Source organism: Eubalaena glacialis, chromosome 5 (assembly GCF_028564815.1).
Source record: "Eubalaena glacialis isolate mEubGla1 chromosome 5, mEubGla1.1.hap2.+ XY, whole genome shotgun sequence".
Classification (NCBI taxonomy): Eukaryota; Metazoa; Chordata; class Mammalia; order Artiodactyla; family Balaenidae; genus Eubalaena; species Eubalaena glacialis.
The window spans coordinates 66826096-66843546 of record NC_083720.1 but is presented as its reverse complement, the minus strand read 5'-3'; the positions used below and the strand labels follow the sequence as shown (position 1 = coordinate 66843546).

The following is a 17451-nucleotide window of genomic DNA, read 5'->3' as shown; positions in this document are numbered from 1 at the left end:
TTACACAACTTTTTTTGTGTTAAATGGTAGTTTCAAAGTACAATTTTAGGAAAATAAAAAGTCAACTCCACGTCTCTCAGCAGAGCAATAAGGACTATTCCTTTGGACTTTAGTCACTGTTTTATGTAGGACAAATATGTAAGATCTTGAATTCCCTCATATATGTTTATATATGTACCTGGCATTTGCTTCCCAGGTCACAGATTATAAATGCATATGTGTTTGTACAAATAATCTTCTTAAGAATATATCCTTATCTTCCTTTTGGAAGGAGGGAAAGATCTTCATGTTCAAATTTGATATTGAAATTTCTGCTTCAACATGAAAACTACAGGAACTGATGTATATTTTCAAATTTATACCAGAAAAAAGGCTTCATGATAACTGGATATGTTGCCAAACCAGCGTTCAAGCAATTGAAGAGCAAAGCAAATTAAAAGTAAGAATAGAAGCTGTATCAAACAGATGTTTTTAAAGAACTGAGAAAGTGTCAAAATTACTCTAAAACTGAAAGAATTGGTCTGAAGTTTTACCCAGAAGTTTGGATGAAGAATAATAACTGACATTTCTTGAGCATTTACAATGTTCCAGGCATAGTTCAAAGTGCTTTGTATGTATTAACTCACTTCTCTAAACTTAACAAAGTTAATACTACTGTCATCTTTCCCATTTTATAGATAGGGAAACTGAGGCATGGAGTAGCTGAATATCCTTGCTCCAGGTCATACAACTAGGAAGTGTTAGAGCTAGGATTCACGCACAACCACGCATTCTGGCTCCAGTGGCCAGTCACTAACCCACTAAACTGCAGGGGTCCCCAGCCTCTGCGGTACCGGTCCCTGGCCTGTTAGGAACCTGGCCACACAGCAGGAGGTGAGCGGTGGGTGGGCGAGCGAAGCTTCATCTGTATTTACAGCTGCCCCCCATAGTTCGCATTACCGCCTGAGCTCCTCCTCCTATCAGCATTATGGTGAGTTGTATAATTATTTCATTATATATCACAATGTAATAATAATAGAAATAAAGTGTACAATAAATGTAATGCGCTTGAATCATCCAGGAACCATCCCCCCACCCCCACCCCATCCGTGGAAATATTGTCTTCCACGAACTCGGTCCCTGTCGCCAAAAAGGTTGGGGACCGCTGCTAAACTGTACTGGCCCTTGATGTTACAGCAAATGAACCAAAGAAGTATTGGTTGGCCAATGGGCAAATAAATATCTTCTGTTGTATCCCCTATACTTTCTTTTGTTTTGCTTTCTTTAAATGATCAAACTTACCTTAATTATCCTTGAAATTTCCCTTAATATTCTTGTGTAGAATTCCTAGTAGTAAATTTTTTTTTAACATCTTTATTGGAGTATAATTGCTTTACAATGGTGTGTTAGTTTCTGCTTTATAGCAAAGTGAATCAACTATACTTATACATGTATCCCCATATCTCCTCCCTCTTGCGTCTCCCTCCCACCCTGCCTATTCCACCCCTCTAGGTGGTCACAAAGCACCGAGCTGATCTCCTTGTGCTATGCGGCTGCTTCCCACTAGCTATCTATTTTACATTTGGTAGTATATGTAAGTCCATGCCACTCTCTCACTTCGTCCCAGCTTACCCTTCCCCCTCCCCGTGTCCTCAAGTCCATTCTCTACGTCTCTGTCTTTATTCCTGTCCTGCCCCTAGGTTCTTCAGAACCTTTTTTTTTTTTTTTTTTAGATCCCATATGTATGTGTTGGCATACGGTATTTATTTTTCTCTTTCTGACTTATTTCACTCTGTATGACAGTCGCTAGGTCCATCCACCTCACTACAAATAACTCAGTTTCGTTTCTTTTTATGACTAATATTCCATTGTATATATGTGCCACATCTTCTTTATCCATTCACCGGTCGATGGACACTTAGGTTGCTTCCATGTCCTGGCTATTGTAAATAGTGCTGCAATGAACATTGGGGTGCATGTCTCTTTTTGAATTATGGCTTTCTCTGGGTATATGCCCAGGAGTGGGATTGCTGGGTCATATGGTAGTTCTATTTTTAGTTTTTTAAGGAACGTCCATACTGTTCTCCATAGTGGCTGTATCAATTTACATTCCCACCAAGAGTGCAAGAGGGTTCCCTTTTCTCCACACTCTCCAGCATTTGTTGTTTGTAGATTTTTTGATGATGGTCATTCTGACTGGTGTGAGGTTATACCTCATTGTAGTTTTGATTTGCATTTCTCTAATGATTAGTGATGTTGAGCATCCTTTCATGTGTTTGTTGGCAATCTGTGTATCTTCTTTGGAGAAATGTCTATTTAGGTCTTCTGCCCATTTTTGGATTGGGTTGTTGGTTTTTTTAAATATTGAGCTGCATGAGCTGCTTGTAAATTTTGGAGATTAATCCTTTGTCAGTTGCTTCATCTGCAAATATTTTCTCCTGTTCTGAGGGTTGTCTTTTTGTCTTGTTTATGGTTTCCTTTGCTGTGCAAAAGCTGTTAAGTTTCATTAGGTCCCATTTGTTTATTTGTGTGTTTATTTCCATTTCTCTAGGAGGTGGGTCAAAAAGGATCTTGCTGTGATTTATGTCATAGAGTGTTCTGCCTATGTTTTCCTCTAAGAGTTTTATAGTGTCTGGCCTTGTAAATTTTTTTAAATGATAAAAAATGGAAAAAATTTAGTTGAATGATGAAACCTTATTCAGCTATTATAAATTATGTTTTTACAGTTTTAAGAGCGTGGAAGAATGCTTGTAAAATGAAGTAAAGCAGCAGGATGTAAATTTATTGGAAGCCCAGCTCCACCTCTCCCACCCACCAAAAGAAACTATTGAAAGAAAGATGGGAAAGTTTAATTGTGGCTATCACTGGGTAGGAGAATTAGGAATAACTTTTTTTCTTATTTTTCTTAATTTCCATAGAATTTACTTGAATACTATCATAGACCAAAAAAATGAACTAAACTTCATTTTTTAAAAAGCTAATCAGAGCTGTTCTTTACAAACACAAAATACGAAGCTCCTAGTGATAATCTCACTGTATAACTTAAAATCATTTCCATGAGCCCTATGCTATAGGAGTGAAGGTGGCATGATTTAGACTTGCACTGGTGTGGCTATTTAATTTTAAAGTAAAATGAAAAATTCTGCAATAGTCGCATTTCCAGTATTCAGTAGCCACAAGTGGCTAGTGACAGGTTTTCCATCGTCACAGAAAGTTCTATTGCTCAGCACTGGTTTCAAAGAAAGAACATGGAATCTGGAGCCATACGCCTTGAAATCAAGTCCTGATATGAGCTGATACTTGCTGTGTGAAATGAGCAATTTACCCAACCTCTCTGAGCCTATTTCCCCATAGGCATTTGGGACTAATGATAATATCACTTCCCATGAAAGGAGATTAAGAAGATCGAATAAGATAATACATGTGACAGTTCTCTGAAAACTATAGTGTAGTTTACCAGGTCGTTCCTGCTTCACAGGTCCCCCAGCCTGAACTTAATCTAGCTTTTTGTGCACTGATTCCAAATCCATGAATGATTCATACCAAGAATTTTGCTGATAGGGAACGACACTGTAAAAACAGACTTACCAGCTCTTAGCACAGTTCCCAGGACAAGTCCTTGGTAATGTGGGTGTTCCATTTCTTTCTTGTAAAAAGCTTCCGCACACAGCTCTGTATCTTCTATAGTAACACCTCCTCGGTTTTTTCCTTAACAATATAAACACATTGCCCTTCTTCCATTCCTAAATGAAAAAGGCTGTCTTAAAAAAGAAAGCAAAGAAAGAGGTTTTGTCTGTCAAAGAAATAAAGGGGGTAAAATGCTGTAACTAAAAGGAAGTCAGTCTGACTTGACAGTGCAGGAATTAAGCAAAAGATGTTGCCAACTGCCACAAGAACGTGAAGTTTTCCCCAACGATGAGAGCAGGTTCTCTATGCTTCAAAGCTGTTGGGTTACTGACTAAGCGGAAGTACTTGCTCATTGATTTTTTTCCTCCGAGTCACTTCTGGTTTTTCCTGCAAAACACCTTGCCCAATTTAGACTATTTTAGAGCTGCCGCATATCTGGAGCGGTCTCCATCTTATTTCTCATTCAACCACCTGATAGTTAAGCATGAGTCTTGTATGGCTTTGAAGAAGAAAGGAAAAAAAAAAAAAAAGTCAAGTTCTGACTCAACTCGGTGCAGATTCCACACTCACTCACCCTCTCCCTCCTGCCTCCCTCAGGTTTCCGCCGGGCCGTGGATGCCTTTGACATTATGACCGCAGAGGATTCCACCGCAGCCATGAGCAGCGAGTCGGCCGCTGGGTCCTCCGCCAAGGTGCCCGAGGGCGTGGCGGGCGCGCCCAACGAGGCGGCGCTTCTGGCGCTGATGGAGCGCACGGGCTACAGCATGGTGCAGGAGAACGGGCAGCGCAAGTACGGCGGCCCGCCGCCCGGCTGGGAAGGCCCGCACCCGCAGCGCGGCTGCGAGGTCTTCGTGGGCAAGATCCCGCGCGACGTGTACGAGGACGAGCTGGTGCCCGTGTTCGAGACGGTGGGCCGCATCTACGAGCTGCGCCTCATGATGGACTTCGACGGCAAGAACCGCGGCTACGCCTTCGTCATGTACTGCCACAAGCACGAGGCCAAGCGCGCCGTGCGTGAGCTCAACAACTACGAGATCCGCCCCGGCCGCCTGCTCGGCGTGTGCTGCAGCGTAGACAACTGCCGCCTCTTCATCGGCGGCATCCCCAAGATGAAGAAGCGCGAGGAGATCCTGGAGGAGATCGCCAAGGTCACGGAGGGCGTGCTCGACGTGATCGTCTACGCCAGCGCGGCCGACAAGATGAAGAACCGCGGCTTCGCCTTCGTCGAGTACGAGAGCCACCGCGCCGCCGCCATGGCGCGCCGCAAGCTCATGCCCGGCCGCATCCAGCTTTGGGGCCACCAGATCGCCGTGGACTGGGCCGAGCCCGAGATCGACGTGGACGAGGACGTGATGGAGACCGTGAAGATCCTCTACGTGCGGAACCTCATGATCGAGACCACCGAGGACACCATCAAGAAGAGCTTCGGCCAGTTCAACCCGGGCTGCGTGGAGCGCGTCAAGAAGATCCGCGACTACGCCTTCGTGCACTTTGCCAGCCGCGAGGATGCCGTGCACGCCATGAACAACCTCAACGGCACCGAGCTGGAGGGCTCGTGCCTCGAGGTGACGCTGGCCAAGCCTGTGGACAAGGAGCAGTACTCCCGCTACCAGAAGGCGGCCAAGGGCGGCGGCGCGGCCGAGGCGGCAATGGTGCAGCAGCCCAGCTACGTGTACTCCTGCGACCCCTACACGCTGGCCTACTATGGCTACCCCTACAACGCGCTCATTGGGCCCAACAGGGACTACTTCGTGAAAGGTTAGTGGGGACTCCTTGCCTGGGTAGGCCCAGGGATCCGCGTCTGCCAGGCGGGCGGCATCAGGGGTGTGGTGGCTGTCATTTACCGAGCTGGTGGACGGCGACCCCCCTACCCACCCTCGTGTGGGTGTGGGTTCTGGGTTCTGTTCTTTGCTGGCGCTTAAGGCATGCACTTCTACAGCCCTGAGAGAAATGCAGATTGTTAGTATGTGTGGGATGAGTGGTAGAATCGTGGGCGCATGCAAGCTCTTCTTGGGCTCAGCCTTTCCAGGCCCTACCCACTGTGGGGCTAGTCCGCAAGGCTCTGGGTTCTTAGGTTAAAAACTACGTGTGAAATGAAGTCTTTAGAATGTTGGGGATTAGGGGGCACAGTGTTGTCGTTGGGTTTTTTGTTTGGGTTGTTTTGTTGTTTGTAGTCACTGGCTACCTGTAATGAAACCAGGCATTACACTGGGAAGCAGAATGCTTAGCCTCTGGGTCCTGTTCTCTGATTAACTGCTTCTGTGACTTAAGTCAGCCCCTTTGACCTCCCGAGGCTTGTTTTCTCACGCATAAAATGAGAAAGGTGACTAGCAGTTCCCCTTCCACAACTAACTTTGTTACAGTCTGTGAACATTTTTATTTATTGGAGTTGCAGTTGCAGTCCTAGGAACTCACCCTTCAAGTTCATCTCTTGGGTTAAGCAGACATTTTAGGGTGCACCTAGGCTGGGACAGAAGGTGTGAACCATCTTCCAGCTCATTGAAGGGCAGAGGTGTAGCCACTTGCAGCTTAGAGCCAGCGCAAACACCTAAGTGCCAAGAACCTTGAGCTGAGGTCCGCCTCCTGTACTGTTGCTATTGGTAGCTCATCGTGTTTTGTGTTGTTATTATAAGCAGGCAGCATAAGAGGCCGGGGTCGAGGTGCAGCTGGCAACAGAGCCCCAGGGCCCAGGGGTTCCTACCTTGGGGGATATTCTGCTGGCCGTGGTATATATAGCCGATATCATGAAGGAAAAGGAAAACAACAAGAAAAAGGATATGAACTTGTACCGAATTTGGAAATCTCTGCCGTCAATCCAGTTGCCATTAAACCTGGTACAGGTCAGTATAAACCGGAGTGAGAATGGATCTTTTCAGCCTGAACCCCAGCCCTCTCTTTGAAGTGACTTCCTTGGGTACTTTTATCTGCATATGGGTTCCTCTTCTCAAAGGCAACCGGAGATTAGGCAAGGAATGTGGCCTCCTGTGCCTTCTTATCTAGAATTTAGGGAGATAGTCTAGTTTTGACCACGTTCAAGTCAAACTTTCCGATAGTGGGTTTTTCCAATGGGTATCACCAGTTGTTAGGCTTTTTTTCAATTAGGCAGATTCTCAACTAGGCAGATTGGGATGGGGGGGGTGCAGAGATAGAAGAACACGAGTCTCTTCTGTGTCTTCTACCAGCTAAAAACTTTCTTCTCCTTAGTCAAGCCTATTTCTACCACACGCATCAGAAGCCAGAAGGCGCATTTCTTTGCTAGTTCTGAGAGTTGCTGGGAAGGGTAGAAAATTCCCCTTCAGGAGCAAATAACACCACTGTCTCTTGTCATGGTCTTAACAAACCAGAATGCCTGGGAGCAGCAGTGAAAGTTTTTGCAGCTGATTTCCAGCTCTCATTTCCGCCTTTTGCTGGATCAGTAGATTGGGGGTAGGGACACTTAAGTAATTCAAGCCAGGGACCTTGAACTTTGCTTCCACCCTCCACAAACCAGGCCCCACAAACCAGTTTTCCAACATTGTTAGTGCTCATTGGTTGCCTAATGTGAAACAGGTCTTTCTGACCCTAACCTGCAAGGAGCTTTCTTTAACTTCACAGTGTGAGCATAGCACAGACTCCCACACACCACACAAGCCCCCAAACACATGGGAAATTCCGCCCTGACCCTCCTCCAGACCTGTTCCCGGTTTCATGGAGGGAAGATTGAAGAACCCTTTGAGAACATCCTCGCTTCAAAGCTCAGCCTCTCTGACTTTCTGTTGCCTGAGGTCTGCACTCCTCCCCCTGGCTGAAACAGACTCAAGGGAGCTGTGCGAGTGGGGCGTAGGTTGGCATTGGCCACATAGGGCTTACAAAGCATTTTCCCAGTAGAGCTTCCGGTGATTTTTTTTTTTTTTTTTTTAATGCTTATGAAAAAATTCTGCAATTTCTTCAGGTAAGTGACTCCTTAGACTGGATTTCCTTATAAATGCCATTGGTGCTTTAAGCAGTGTAAAACAGATCCTGTTTCTCTCTGTAATTCCATAAAGCAGAGCCTGGATACAAGACGTGTCACTTCTACTTGTTGGGAAAGGGACTCCTGTTGGCATTAGCTTAAGATTTAACTAGAGATAGTGGGAAGCAACCGCATAGCACAGGGAGATCAGCTCTGTGCTTTGTGACCACCTAGAGGGGTGGGATAGGGAGGGTGGGAGGGAGGGAGATGCAAGAGGGAAGAGATGTGGGAACATATGTATATGTATAACTGATTCACATTGTTATAAAGCAGAAACTAACACACCATTGTAAAGCAATTATACTCCAATAAAGATGTTAAAAAAAAAAAAAAGATTTAACTAGAGAAAAGAACTCTTAAACAACCTTTAAGCATATAGTTGTGTTCTGGGGCATGGAGTAGCTGACAGCCAGAATAATCCAGAGTTGCGTAGTATAACTCAAATATAGCTCAAACTTATAACCCTTTCTGGGCCCTATCCCCTTGACCTCTATTTCTGATTAATCCAGAAAATTAGAACTATGTATTTTAGGAGGAACACCAGGGCAGTAGTGAAGTATCTGGGCACAAGATCATATGGATGGAAAGGCAGGTAAAAGATTTGGTTAAGATTTTAGGTATATTTTATTGAATGGCTATATCATTGTTTAGCCCACAGTCATTTCTCTTTACCTTATATCCTCAGCTTTTATTAGAAGAAATTACTTACAGTTGGAGAAAAAACATAAGTGAAAGGTTACTTTGTGTATGCATTCAATATTCTTGCTCTTTCTTGCAACACACACATACCACACACTCACGCAAACTCCCCCAAATCAGGGCTAGTATTTTTTTTTTCTTTTTACCTCTCCTTATCATACATTGACATTCGATAACTGCTGTCTGTTTGGATCTCTGGTTGAAATGAGCCCTTTGGACTTGACTCACAGAAACATGTCTTTGAATTGGCAGGTACCACCAAAAAAAGCAGTCACTCTACTGCTTTGCTATTATGACTGGCCATTAGAAAATTAGGGAATTTTCCATTTTTTATTATGTATTTTTCCTTGAGTCAGTAATATTGAAATCTGAAATGTGGGTTGGGGAGGATGTACACAGACCTCTGAGTTCTCAAAATGAAACCCTCAACAGCACCAGCTTTTTAAAATGTGGTGAAAGCGAAAAGGGCAGCGGGTCTGGTAACGAGTTAGATGAGTGATAAGGAACCAGCAGTCTCCTTCTCACACTCTTGGGCCTCGAGCCTCTGCTCTCACTTCTTATTCTGAGACTGTTTTCTCAGAATTAGAAGGCCCTTTCTTGCTCTGTAGGACCTCAAGAGTAAGAGTCAAAATGCGATTTTCTGTTAGAAGCAGTAGGAAATGTGGGTGCGGGAAGCTATCTCTAAGCTTTCCTTCCCTGATGATCTATGGGGAGACCCCATTGGTACCTATGTGTTTCCTTTTGAAAGTCAAGCCAAGGGGAGGGGGGTACCTGCCACCTCCTCTCTCTTCCTCTTGGGTAGCACCTGTACTGAGGGAGCATTAGTTAGCAGGGAGAGCCCTTGGCTGCTAAACTTGGTTTTTAAAAATATTGAGAAAGTGATGGACCTCCCTCAGTGACTGGATGACTGACCTGTGTTTCCTTCTTACTTCTCTTGCAGTGGCCATCCCTGCCATCGGGGCCCAGTATTCCATGTTTCAGGCAGCTCCGGCTCCTAAAATGATTGAAGATGGTAAAATCCACACAATGGAGCACATGATCAGCCCCATCGCTGTGCAGCCAGACCCAGCCGCCGCGGCCGCGGCCGCCGCCGTCATCCCTGCCGTGTCCACGCCACCACCTTTCCAGGTAGGGTTCTTGCTGCGGTCGTTGCGTTTGTGTGAGGCCTCCTGTGTCGTGGATTCATTTAATATTTCCACAGGAGAATTTACTGTGTGCCTAGCTCTCTGTTAGAACTATGGGACTGGATGACAGAAAAATTTTGTAAGATAAATCATGGCAGGACAGAAAAATTTTTAGTAATAATTGTACTACCCCAATATCGTCACTGTATTAAAGATGGGAAGCAATATGCAAAAACGGCATGTGTAATTTTTCACAGTGTCATAATATTATACATACTATTTTTTTTTTATGACACTGGATAATTTTTAACTCATGTTCTTATTGTTAAGGAGCTGACACACAGAATCCCAGGAGATAGTTCACGTTTTCCCATTCCAGATTATAGTTCAATGAAGAGTTCTTTAAAGTTCTACTCCTTCCTCCAGGCTCCCTCCCTCTCTCTCTCTGTATGAGTATATACATATGTATACATGTATACATATGTATATGTGTGCCTGTAGAGAGAGAAATGTCTGTAAAGATACATGAAACTTTACAAAATCTGCCTTTACTCCTCTCTTAACAACCATATCCCATATCCCAACTATTCCCATATCTCCTCCCAATCCAGTCTTACCATTCCATCCTCCTTCCCCACCTCTACTCACTCACAGTGTTCTCCTCTCTGTGGTTTCTTCTCTAGAATCTTTCCCATCCATCTCACCTTGGAAATCATCTCTCCTGTACTTCTCATTACCTACAGTATTACTTCGCATTTGACTGCCAGTGTGTTCTATCTCCCCAATTAAAACGAAGTTCTTCCAGAGCAAGAGCTACGTCTTACATTGCTTTGTATCTGCAGTGTGTAGCACACAGGGAATACCTATGTGATATATCATTCATCCAGACAGAAAAATAATCTTGTTGAAGCTCTCCTTTGTGAGGCAGTGAATCTCAACTACCGTATCAATCAACAAGCATAAAAACTCAGGCCGGGGATGTCTTTTATCTAATTGGGTAAGAATTATCCAGGGGACATGTTTATATTGATAAAACAGAGATTCTTAGATTCAAACCCCAGAAGATTCCAGTTCAGCAGAACTGGGCTGGGGTTCTAGAATCCATATTTTGTCCCAGCTCCTCAGTGATGCCGAAACAAAGCCAGGCTGTGAACCCTCACAGTAGCCTGCTGTTTGCTTGCTGTTGCCCACTCTGAGCCCCAGTCTTGACTGCACTATTCAGAAAGGGTCAGGCCATGTGAAGTTTATTTATCTATCAATATATCGTCAAGTATTCTTTAACTGCAAAAAGCCAAAAAAAGGAATAGGTTGGAAATGACTCACAAAGTAGTTATTCCTGTGGCCTGATTATAAATATATACAGTAACCTACAGGCATTATTTAGTGGAATTCTGCTAATAATTTCTAATTCCTCTTTACTAAGAAACTCGTGAACTTTGGTCTTTGCTGCATGGTCACAGTTCTGGTGGAGCCCAGATTCCAGGCTTCATGATCACGTTCTGGAATGCAGACTGTTTCTATCTTATGTCAGTCTGCACTGGATGCTGCCGTGGGGTCTTTACGCGAAGTTGTGGTTTGGGAATTTGTTCAGTGTGTTGTCATTAACAGTTGATTCCTATGGAGATTGTTTCCTCCTCCAGTATATTCTGCAGAATGCCTGGAGCTACTTCCTTTGTAACGTGGGAATGGCTTCTTTGAGTGTGTGTGGCCCTGCCACTCTCCCTCAGATCTAAGTACTCTGTGTCCTGCCTCGAGTTCATTGACCTGGGTTCTCTGACACGTTCAGTCCTCTGCCGCCTCTGTGTTCTCTGCCAAATTGCAGCAGAGGAAGGAGCTTTTTTTTTTTTCAAATATTTATTCATTTATTTATTTGGTTGCACTGGATCTTAGTTGCGGCTGGCGGGCTCCTTAGTTGCGGCATGCAAACTCTTAGTTGCAGCATGCATGTGGGATCTAGTTCCCCGACCAGGGATCGAACCCGGGCCCCCTGCCCTGGGAGCACAGAATCCTAACCACTGTGCCACCAGGGAAGTTCCCAAGGAGCATTTTAAGCTCCACGGATCGGTAAATAGAAAACTTTTTGGAGTGGAGCAACACTGGAAATCAGTTCCCAGCATGGCTTCCAGAACCTTCTTGGGGAACACCTTCGATCTTCTTCCTCTGTTTTGCAGGTGCTCAGGGATGTTCCTGTTTAGCCATTTTATGTCCAAAGTTTCATATAGCCTTTGCAAGCAATTAAAAAAACTTGCAGGTGTAGACGATCATTTTTTCACGTTGATTTCTCAAAGTGTTCGCAATCTTCACAACAAGTCGGTGGTATAGGTAGAGCAAAGATAACCATTCGTTTTTTGAGAGGAGCAAAAATTGAGGTCTTTTCCTCTCCTCCTCCCCAACTCCCTATGCTCAGCCCAACCCCTTTGCACTCACCTGAGCCCAGGTGTTGGGCTGCACTGTAGCACATGGAAAGGTTTTTCTCAGATGTCACCTTCCCTGTGATTCCTTCCCTTTGTGCATTTGTCATTAGAGATGTCCACACATTTGGAAAAGATGGCTTGCTGTCTTGCTGTAAACCACAGTCTTCCCAGTTCGAAGATTGTCTGCCTGGTCATAAAGCGTTTCTAATAAGATATTCATTGTGACTGCACTGTAGGAGGCAGGATAATGCAAGGCTAAACGCACAGGCTCCAGAGTCACACATCCCCTTGCTTAAAAGCTGTGTCACTGGGACTTCCCTGGTGGTGAAGTGGTTAGGATTGCCGTGGAGCAACTAAGCCCGGGCACCACAACTACTAAGCCTGCGCACTAGAGCCCGCAAGCCACAACTGCTGAGCCCGTGAGCCACAACTACCGAAGCCCGCGTGCCTAGAGCCCGTGCTCTGCAGCAAGAGAATCCACCGCAATGAGAAGCCTGCGCACCGCAACGAAGAGTAGCCCCCGCTCGCCGCAACTAGAGAAAGCCCGCGCGCAGCAACAAAGACCTAATGCAGCCAAAAATAAACAAAAAATAAATTTATAAAAAAAAAGAAATAGGTAAAAAAATATTTTTCAAAGAAAAATAACATCATACAAATAAGGCACTTAGAATAGTGCCTAGCAGACTATAATCTCTCTGTTATTGTTATCATTTAGTATAATTATTATTTTGGTTACAGTTAAAAGAAATGACTCTTAGGTTATGAAGTTCCTTTGAACATAATTTTGTGACTCTGATTTGCAGGTACTGTAGAGGAATGATAAGTAATTGCTTTATAAAAATCCAGGAAGAAGTAATTTTTTAAAATCTAATTCTCCATTTCACATATCCTGAATTGTTTATTTTAAAGATACATTAAGACAAGGAGACCACAGCAGCATGTACTAGAGGGCATTCTATGAAACATAAGGTGCACCAGATGTTTTGTTAAATGTGTGTTTTATTTTACCAAACATCTATCTACTTTTCCATGAAGCAGCTCAGAGAACGAGCTCCATAGCAAACACTTCGGGAAATACTGAACCACAGTCTTCCCTGCATACTCCTATTTGTTCTGAAAACATAGTATGTTACACTTTCAAGTGGAGGGAAGGAAGCAGCAGGGACTTTCAGAGCCAGCATGGCATCTGCAGTGAGGCAGCTTCAGTTAGCTTGTCTTTCCCCACTTCCTCCTCATGTAGAAACCCCACCTTATTCTTCAGAACCCAGCTCAAATGTCTCCACGTCTGAGATGCTTTCTCTGGCTCCTCAAGTTAGTTGGCTCCTTCTCGAACCTTCTACAGCAATTTGTTTATATAGTGGTGTCATATCTTAGGTGGGAGATGGTTGAAGAGATCACATTTGCTGAAAATCATGTCTGGTCACAATCTTTTTAGGTCACAGCTTAAGAAGCTGACCCTTTGGAGATCTGTGTACTTTGTTCCATAAAGTTGTCACAGACTATGCTTCTTTCTCTCCGTTCTTGAAACATCATGTTTCTTCAGTTAAGTATGAGTTGAGGCAGCTGGCATGTATTTTAGGAAAAATATTTCTTCTTAGTTACAGTGAGATCAACTGAGTAAAGGGTGGACCTCAACTCTCCATCTCTCGCTCACTCTGGGGCATAGGCTGATTGCGTGGAATGGTGGGCAGAAGATTCCAGAGCATTGGAACTTTCCCTGAGCATTCCAATTCCGTCAGTGTCACCAGCTGAATTCAAATGAGCCTTGAGGATGCAACTTCACCTTACTTTAATGGCTCCTGTCTCACTCCCTTACAGTTATTGTTTGTCTACCCCTCTGCCTTTCTGCCCTGAGAATGGCAACTTTTGTTTGTTTTGTTTTTAAATAAATTTATTTATTTATTTTTGGCTGCGTTGGGTCTTCGTTGCTGCGTGTGGGCTTTCTCTAGTTGCGGCGAGCGGGGGCTACTCTTCATTGCGGTGCGCGGGCTTCTCATTGCAGTGGCTTCTCTTGTTGCAGAGCGTAGGCTCTAGGCGCCTGGGCTTCAGTAGTTGCGGCACGTGGGCTCAGCAGTTGTGGCTCGCCGTCTCTAGAGCGTAGGCTCAGTAGTTGTGGTGCACGGGCTTAGTTGCTCTGTGGCATGTGGGATCTTCCCGGACCAGGGCTCGAACCCGTGTCCCCTGCATTGGCAGGCGGATTCTTAACCACTGTGCCACCAGGGAAGCCCAAGAATGGCAACTTTTGTTTCTCTGTCTGTTTCTCCTCCAGACCCCTGGGAGATGAATGAATGAATGAATGAATGGATAGGTAGCTACACGTGATCAGTAAGGATTCTTTCTCTCCCTCCTCCTCAGGGCCGCCCAATAACTCCAGTGTACACGGTGGCTCCGAACGTTCAGAGAATTCCCGCTGCCGGGATCTACGGGGCCAGTTATGTGCCATTTGCTGCTCCGACCACAGCTACGATCGCCACGCTGCAGAAGAACGCGGCGGCCGCCGTCTACAGCGGGTACGCAGGCTACATACCTCAGGCCTTCCCCGCCGCTGCTATCCAGGTGCCCATCCACGACGTCTACCAGACCTACTGAGATCCACCCACCATGACCACTGAAGGAACACTTTACTATTTATGAAGAAAGAACGTGTTGGGTTAGCACACACGAAACCCGAACGTGAAGAATGTTATCAGATACCATACTGGAATATTTTATATACATGAAGTTTTCACTAGTTTTTTAAGACTGTTTTCAATTCAGCAGACCTGTGTTCGTACATTTCTAAGAGGCTTGCAATGGTTTGTGCCTTAAACACCATCTCTTAAAAATTTGTATGCTGTAGTACATTTGTATAGAGGTTTTCGTTTTTGTATTTTTAAGGATATATTTTCAGTATGAAGGTTATTTTCTTAACTTCTGCACTCCAGAGATTTCTATTTTGTAGTACCTTCAATAGTGAATATATCAACTATATATTAAAAAGCACACTTGAGCAGCTAGGGAACTATTTTGAAAAATATATTCAATATTTAAAGATACAAACAATAGTGCTTTAAAAATACTACATAAAACGTTATTTTAAAAGTTATACTGGAAAGTGCAATTTTAAAATGAGTGAAACCTCTATTTCTGCTGGAATTAAAAGTTGACGGGTGTTACTATGTGTTATCCATGACGGTTCTGTTTTTTAAACACTCGACCTCTCCTTAAGCCAACATTGAAAGACTTGTCACACTTCTGAGTCCAAACACTGGAAAGCTCTCTCACCTGCCACCATCACCCTGGGTCCCTACTCCTTCTCCAGGTGCCTTTGCTCTTGGATAGGTTCTCTCCCCACCCACTAGTCACCCTCTCCCCCTGTTCCCAGTCCCACCTTCGTGTTTGGCAAGTCTAGGACAAATTAATTACTCTGACAGAGAAAACATTGATGACTTTTATACTTCTTTTTGTTGGGGTTTTTTGTTATGGGTTTTTGGTTTTTTGGGGGCATTTGGTTTGGTTGGGAGGTATTTTCAATAGCAGAGTATGTGTAAGCACAAGATTTTAATAGTTTGCATAAGACATCTTTGCATAGCTATTTAATTGTCCAATACACAACTTTCATTCCTTTCCTAATGCTTTTATTTTATTATATTTGTTTTGAAGTGTAAGTTTGTAGAGACAGAGAATGTTATTGTAGACAAGACCCTGAAAGACTCTTGTCGGCAGATATGCTTCTAGTTGCCTTATCATGTTTCATGCGAAATGTCTGTGGTTGTCACGGTGTTGGAAATATTATGTTTATTGAACAGGGCCTCCCTCCGTTGCCATGCACGTGGCAGGTGAACTGAATTGGGGCGTGCATAGCCAGGAGGAGGAGGAGAGACCTGCAGGAGTAAAAGATAGTTTGTAAATATCTCCTAATGCTTGTTTTTAGCTGTTTTATGTTGCAGAAGTTCATGGTACCTAGTTGAATGCAAAATGAAACCATTTTATTTCAATGTTATTGAACAGTTTTGTTTTAGTAGGAAGTAAATGTATTGTTGCAGTGTTTCGTGCCTGTTTAAAGGCCTTTGTTTAGCAGAGTGAATGTAAAATACAGTAAAATGTTAAGATTGTCATCTACTTTATGAAATACACCAACTTGGAATTTTTTTTTTTTAAAGGTTCTATCAAGGAAGTGAGGTGTGCAATAGATGGCACGGCCACAGTTGTGTTTTTATGTCATATTGGAGATTCCATCAAACCTTCTACTCACTGAATTTTGCTGATGGCTGCATTCTTATTGTGGATTAATAATAGGATAGTGCCCTTAGCAAACGTTTTAGTTTTGTTTTACATTTTAAATTAAGAGATTCCCAAATGCCCTCTTTTCCCTCATCTTAGGGTGGGTTGAATTTTTTATATATAAGCAATATTTATTTAACTATTCTATAAAATTATTGAGCGCCTGCGAAGGCCTTTAAACATTCCTAACCTTCCTTTCCATCGTTCTTACATGACATAAAGTAATTGTGCAATGTTCCTGATTCTGTACCCAGCAAACTGCATCCAAACTCAAATCTGTTGTAATGAGTAATCCAACAAAATGCAGTTTGGATTAGATCCCCATCCTTTGACTTTGTATGAAAGAAGTACTCTCCTACTCTCCTTCCAGTGAAGGATAGTTATCACAGAGGTTCACTGGATGAGACTGACCCAGGGGTCTTACTGTATTTTACATGTGCCTGTAAATTATTTGCAAAAAAGAAAAAGGAAAAAAATGGTGTCTTAACATGGCAACTACCAAACTACCTTAAAAATAAATGTTGCTGACATAGCCAGTTAAGTATCAGTGAGCCTCCTACCTACCTATGGTCTGTCTGTTCCTGTTGTTTGAAAAACATTTCACATATGTACACTACTGAGGTAAGTCTGTAACTTGAAATGTGAACTTTTTTTTAGGGTTAAGAACAAACTATATAAATGTTTTAAAAAAAAACAAACTTTCGAGTTCTCTGTTTTCAAACGTGCTAGCAGTTTAGTTGTTATCTTTAGTTGCATTGTATTTGAAAAGCTTTTAAGTTTATTTAGATCTTGCTTCATTTACAATACATTCTTAGGATGTATGTAGTAAATAAAGCTTTCTTTAAAGCAATTTCAAGACCTTATTTTAAATTGTGTTTTCTTTATACACATTTTTTTTTCTAACAAAATTAGAATAACCCTTACAGCATAGAAGGAACTGACTAATTCATTATTTTCAGCTGGAGAAAATCATATCTTTGATTTGGAATTACTAATGAAGATGAGGCACATAGTAAAAGTTGTAAATTATCAGTGTCTTCAAACTTGTGCCCAGGCGGTAGAAAGCTGAGCACTCAACTACTACTCAGCATCTGGATTAGAATGGGATGTGGCACAGCCTGTCACTGTTCTCGGTACTGGTTTGTTTATGATCCCAAGAGCTTTACACTCAGAAATCTACATGGAGGCAGTTGATGTGACCTTGAGTTGTTTGGTGGTCTCATGAAAGTGCTGGCGTGACCTAATGTTGGTCACCGCATCGGAAACCAAAGCCCTCTGTTTCACCTTTTTCACAGCACCCAGCAAGATTAGCAGGATACTGCCTTTTTCTCTAGAGATCATCACTAACTTCAGG

The 17451-nt window shown here is 43.4% G+C and overlaps 1 protein-coding gene across 2 annotated transcripts in view; it reads left to right on the top strand.

Moving 5' to 3' along the window:
* The window catches only part of RBM47 (RNA binding motif protein 47), a 168699-nt gene extending 151842 nt beyond the window's left edge, over nt 1–16857 (top strand). The window contains exons 4-7 of one of the 2 annotated variants that reach the window (XM_061192194.1): nt 4204–5364; nt 6243–6446; nt 9237–9424; nt 14190–16857. In XM_061192194.1, coding sequence (XP_061048177.1) covers nt 4236–5364; nt 6243–6446; nt 9237–9424; nt 14190–14423 — 1755 coding nt within the window. In that variant the 5' untranslated portion in view covers nt 4204–4235 and the 3' untranslated portion in view covers nt 14424–16857. Of the gene's footprint in view, nt 1–4203; nt 5365–6239; nt 6447–9236; nt 9425–14189 lie in introns of both variants that reach the window. The other variant, XM_061192193.1, reaches the window with a different exon arrangement.
* Nucleotides 16858–17451: the final 594 nt, after the last annotated feature.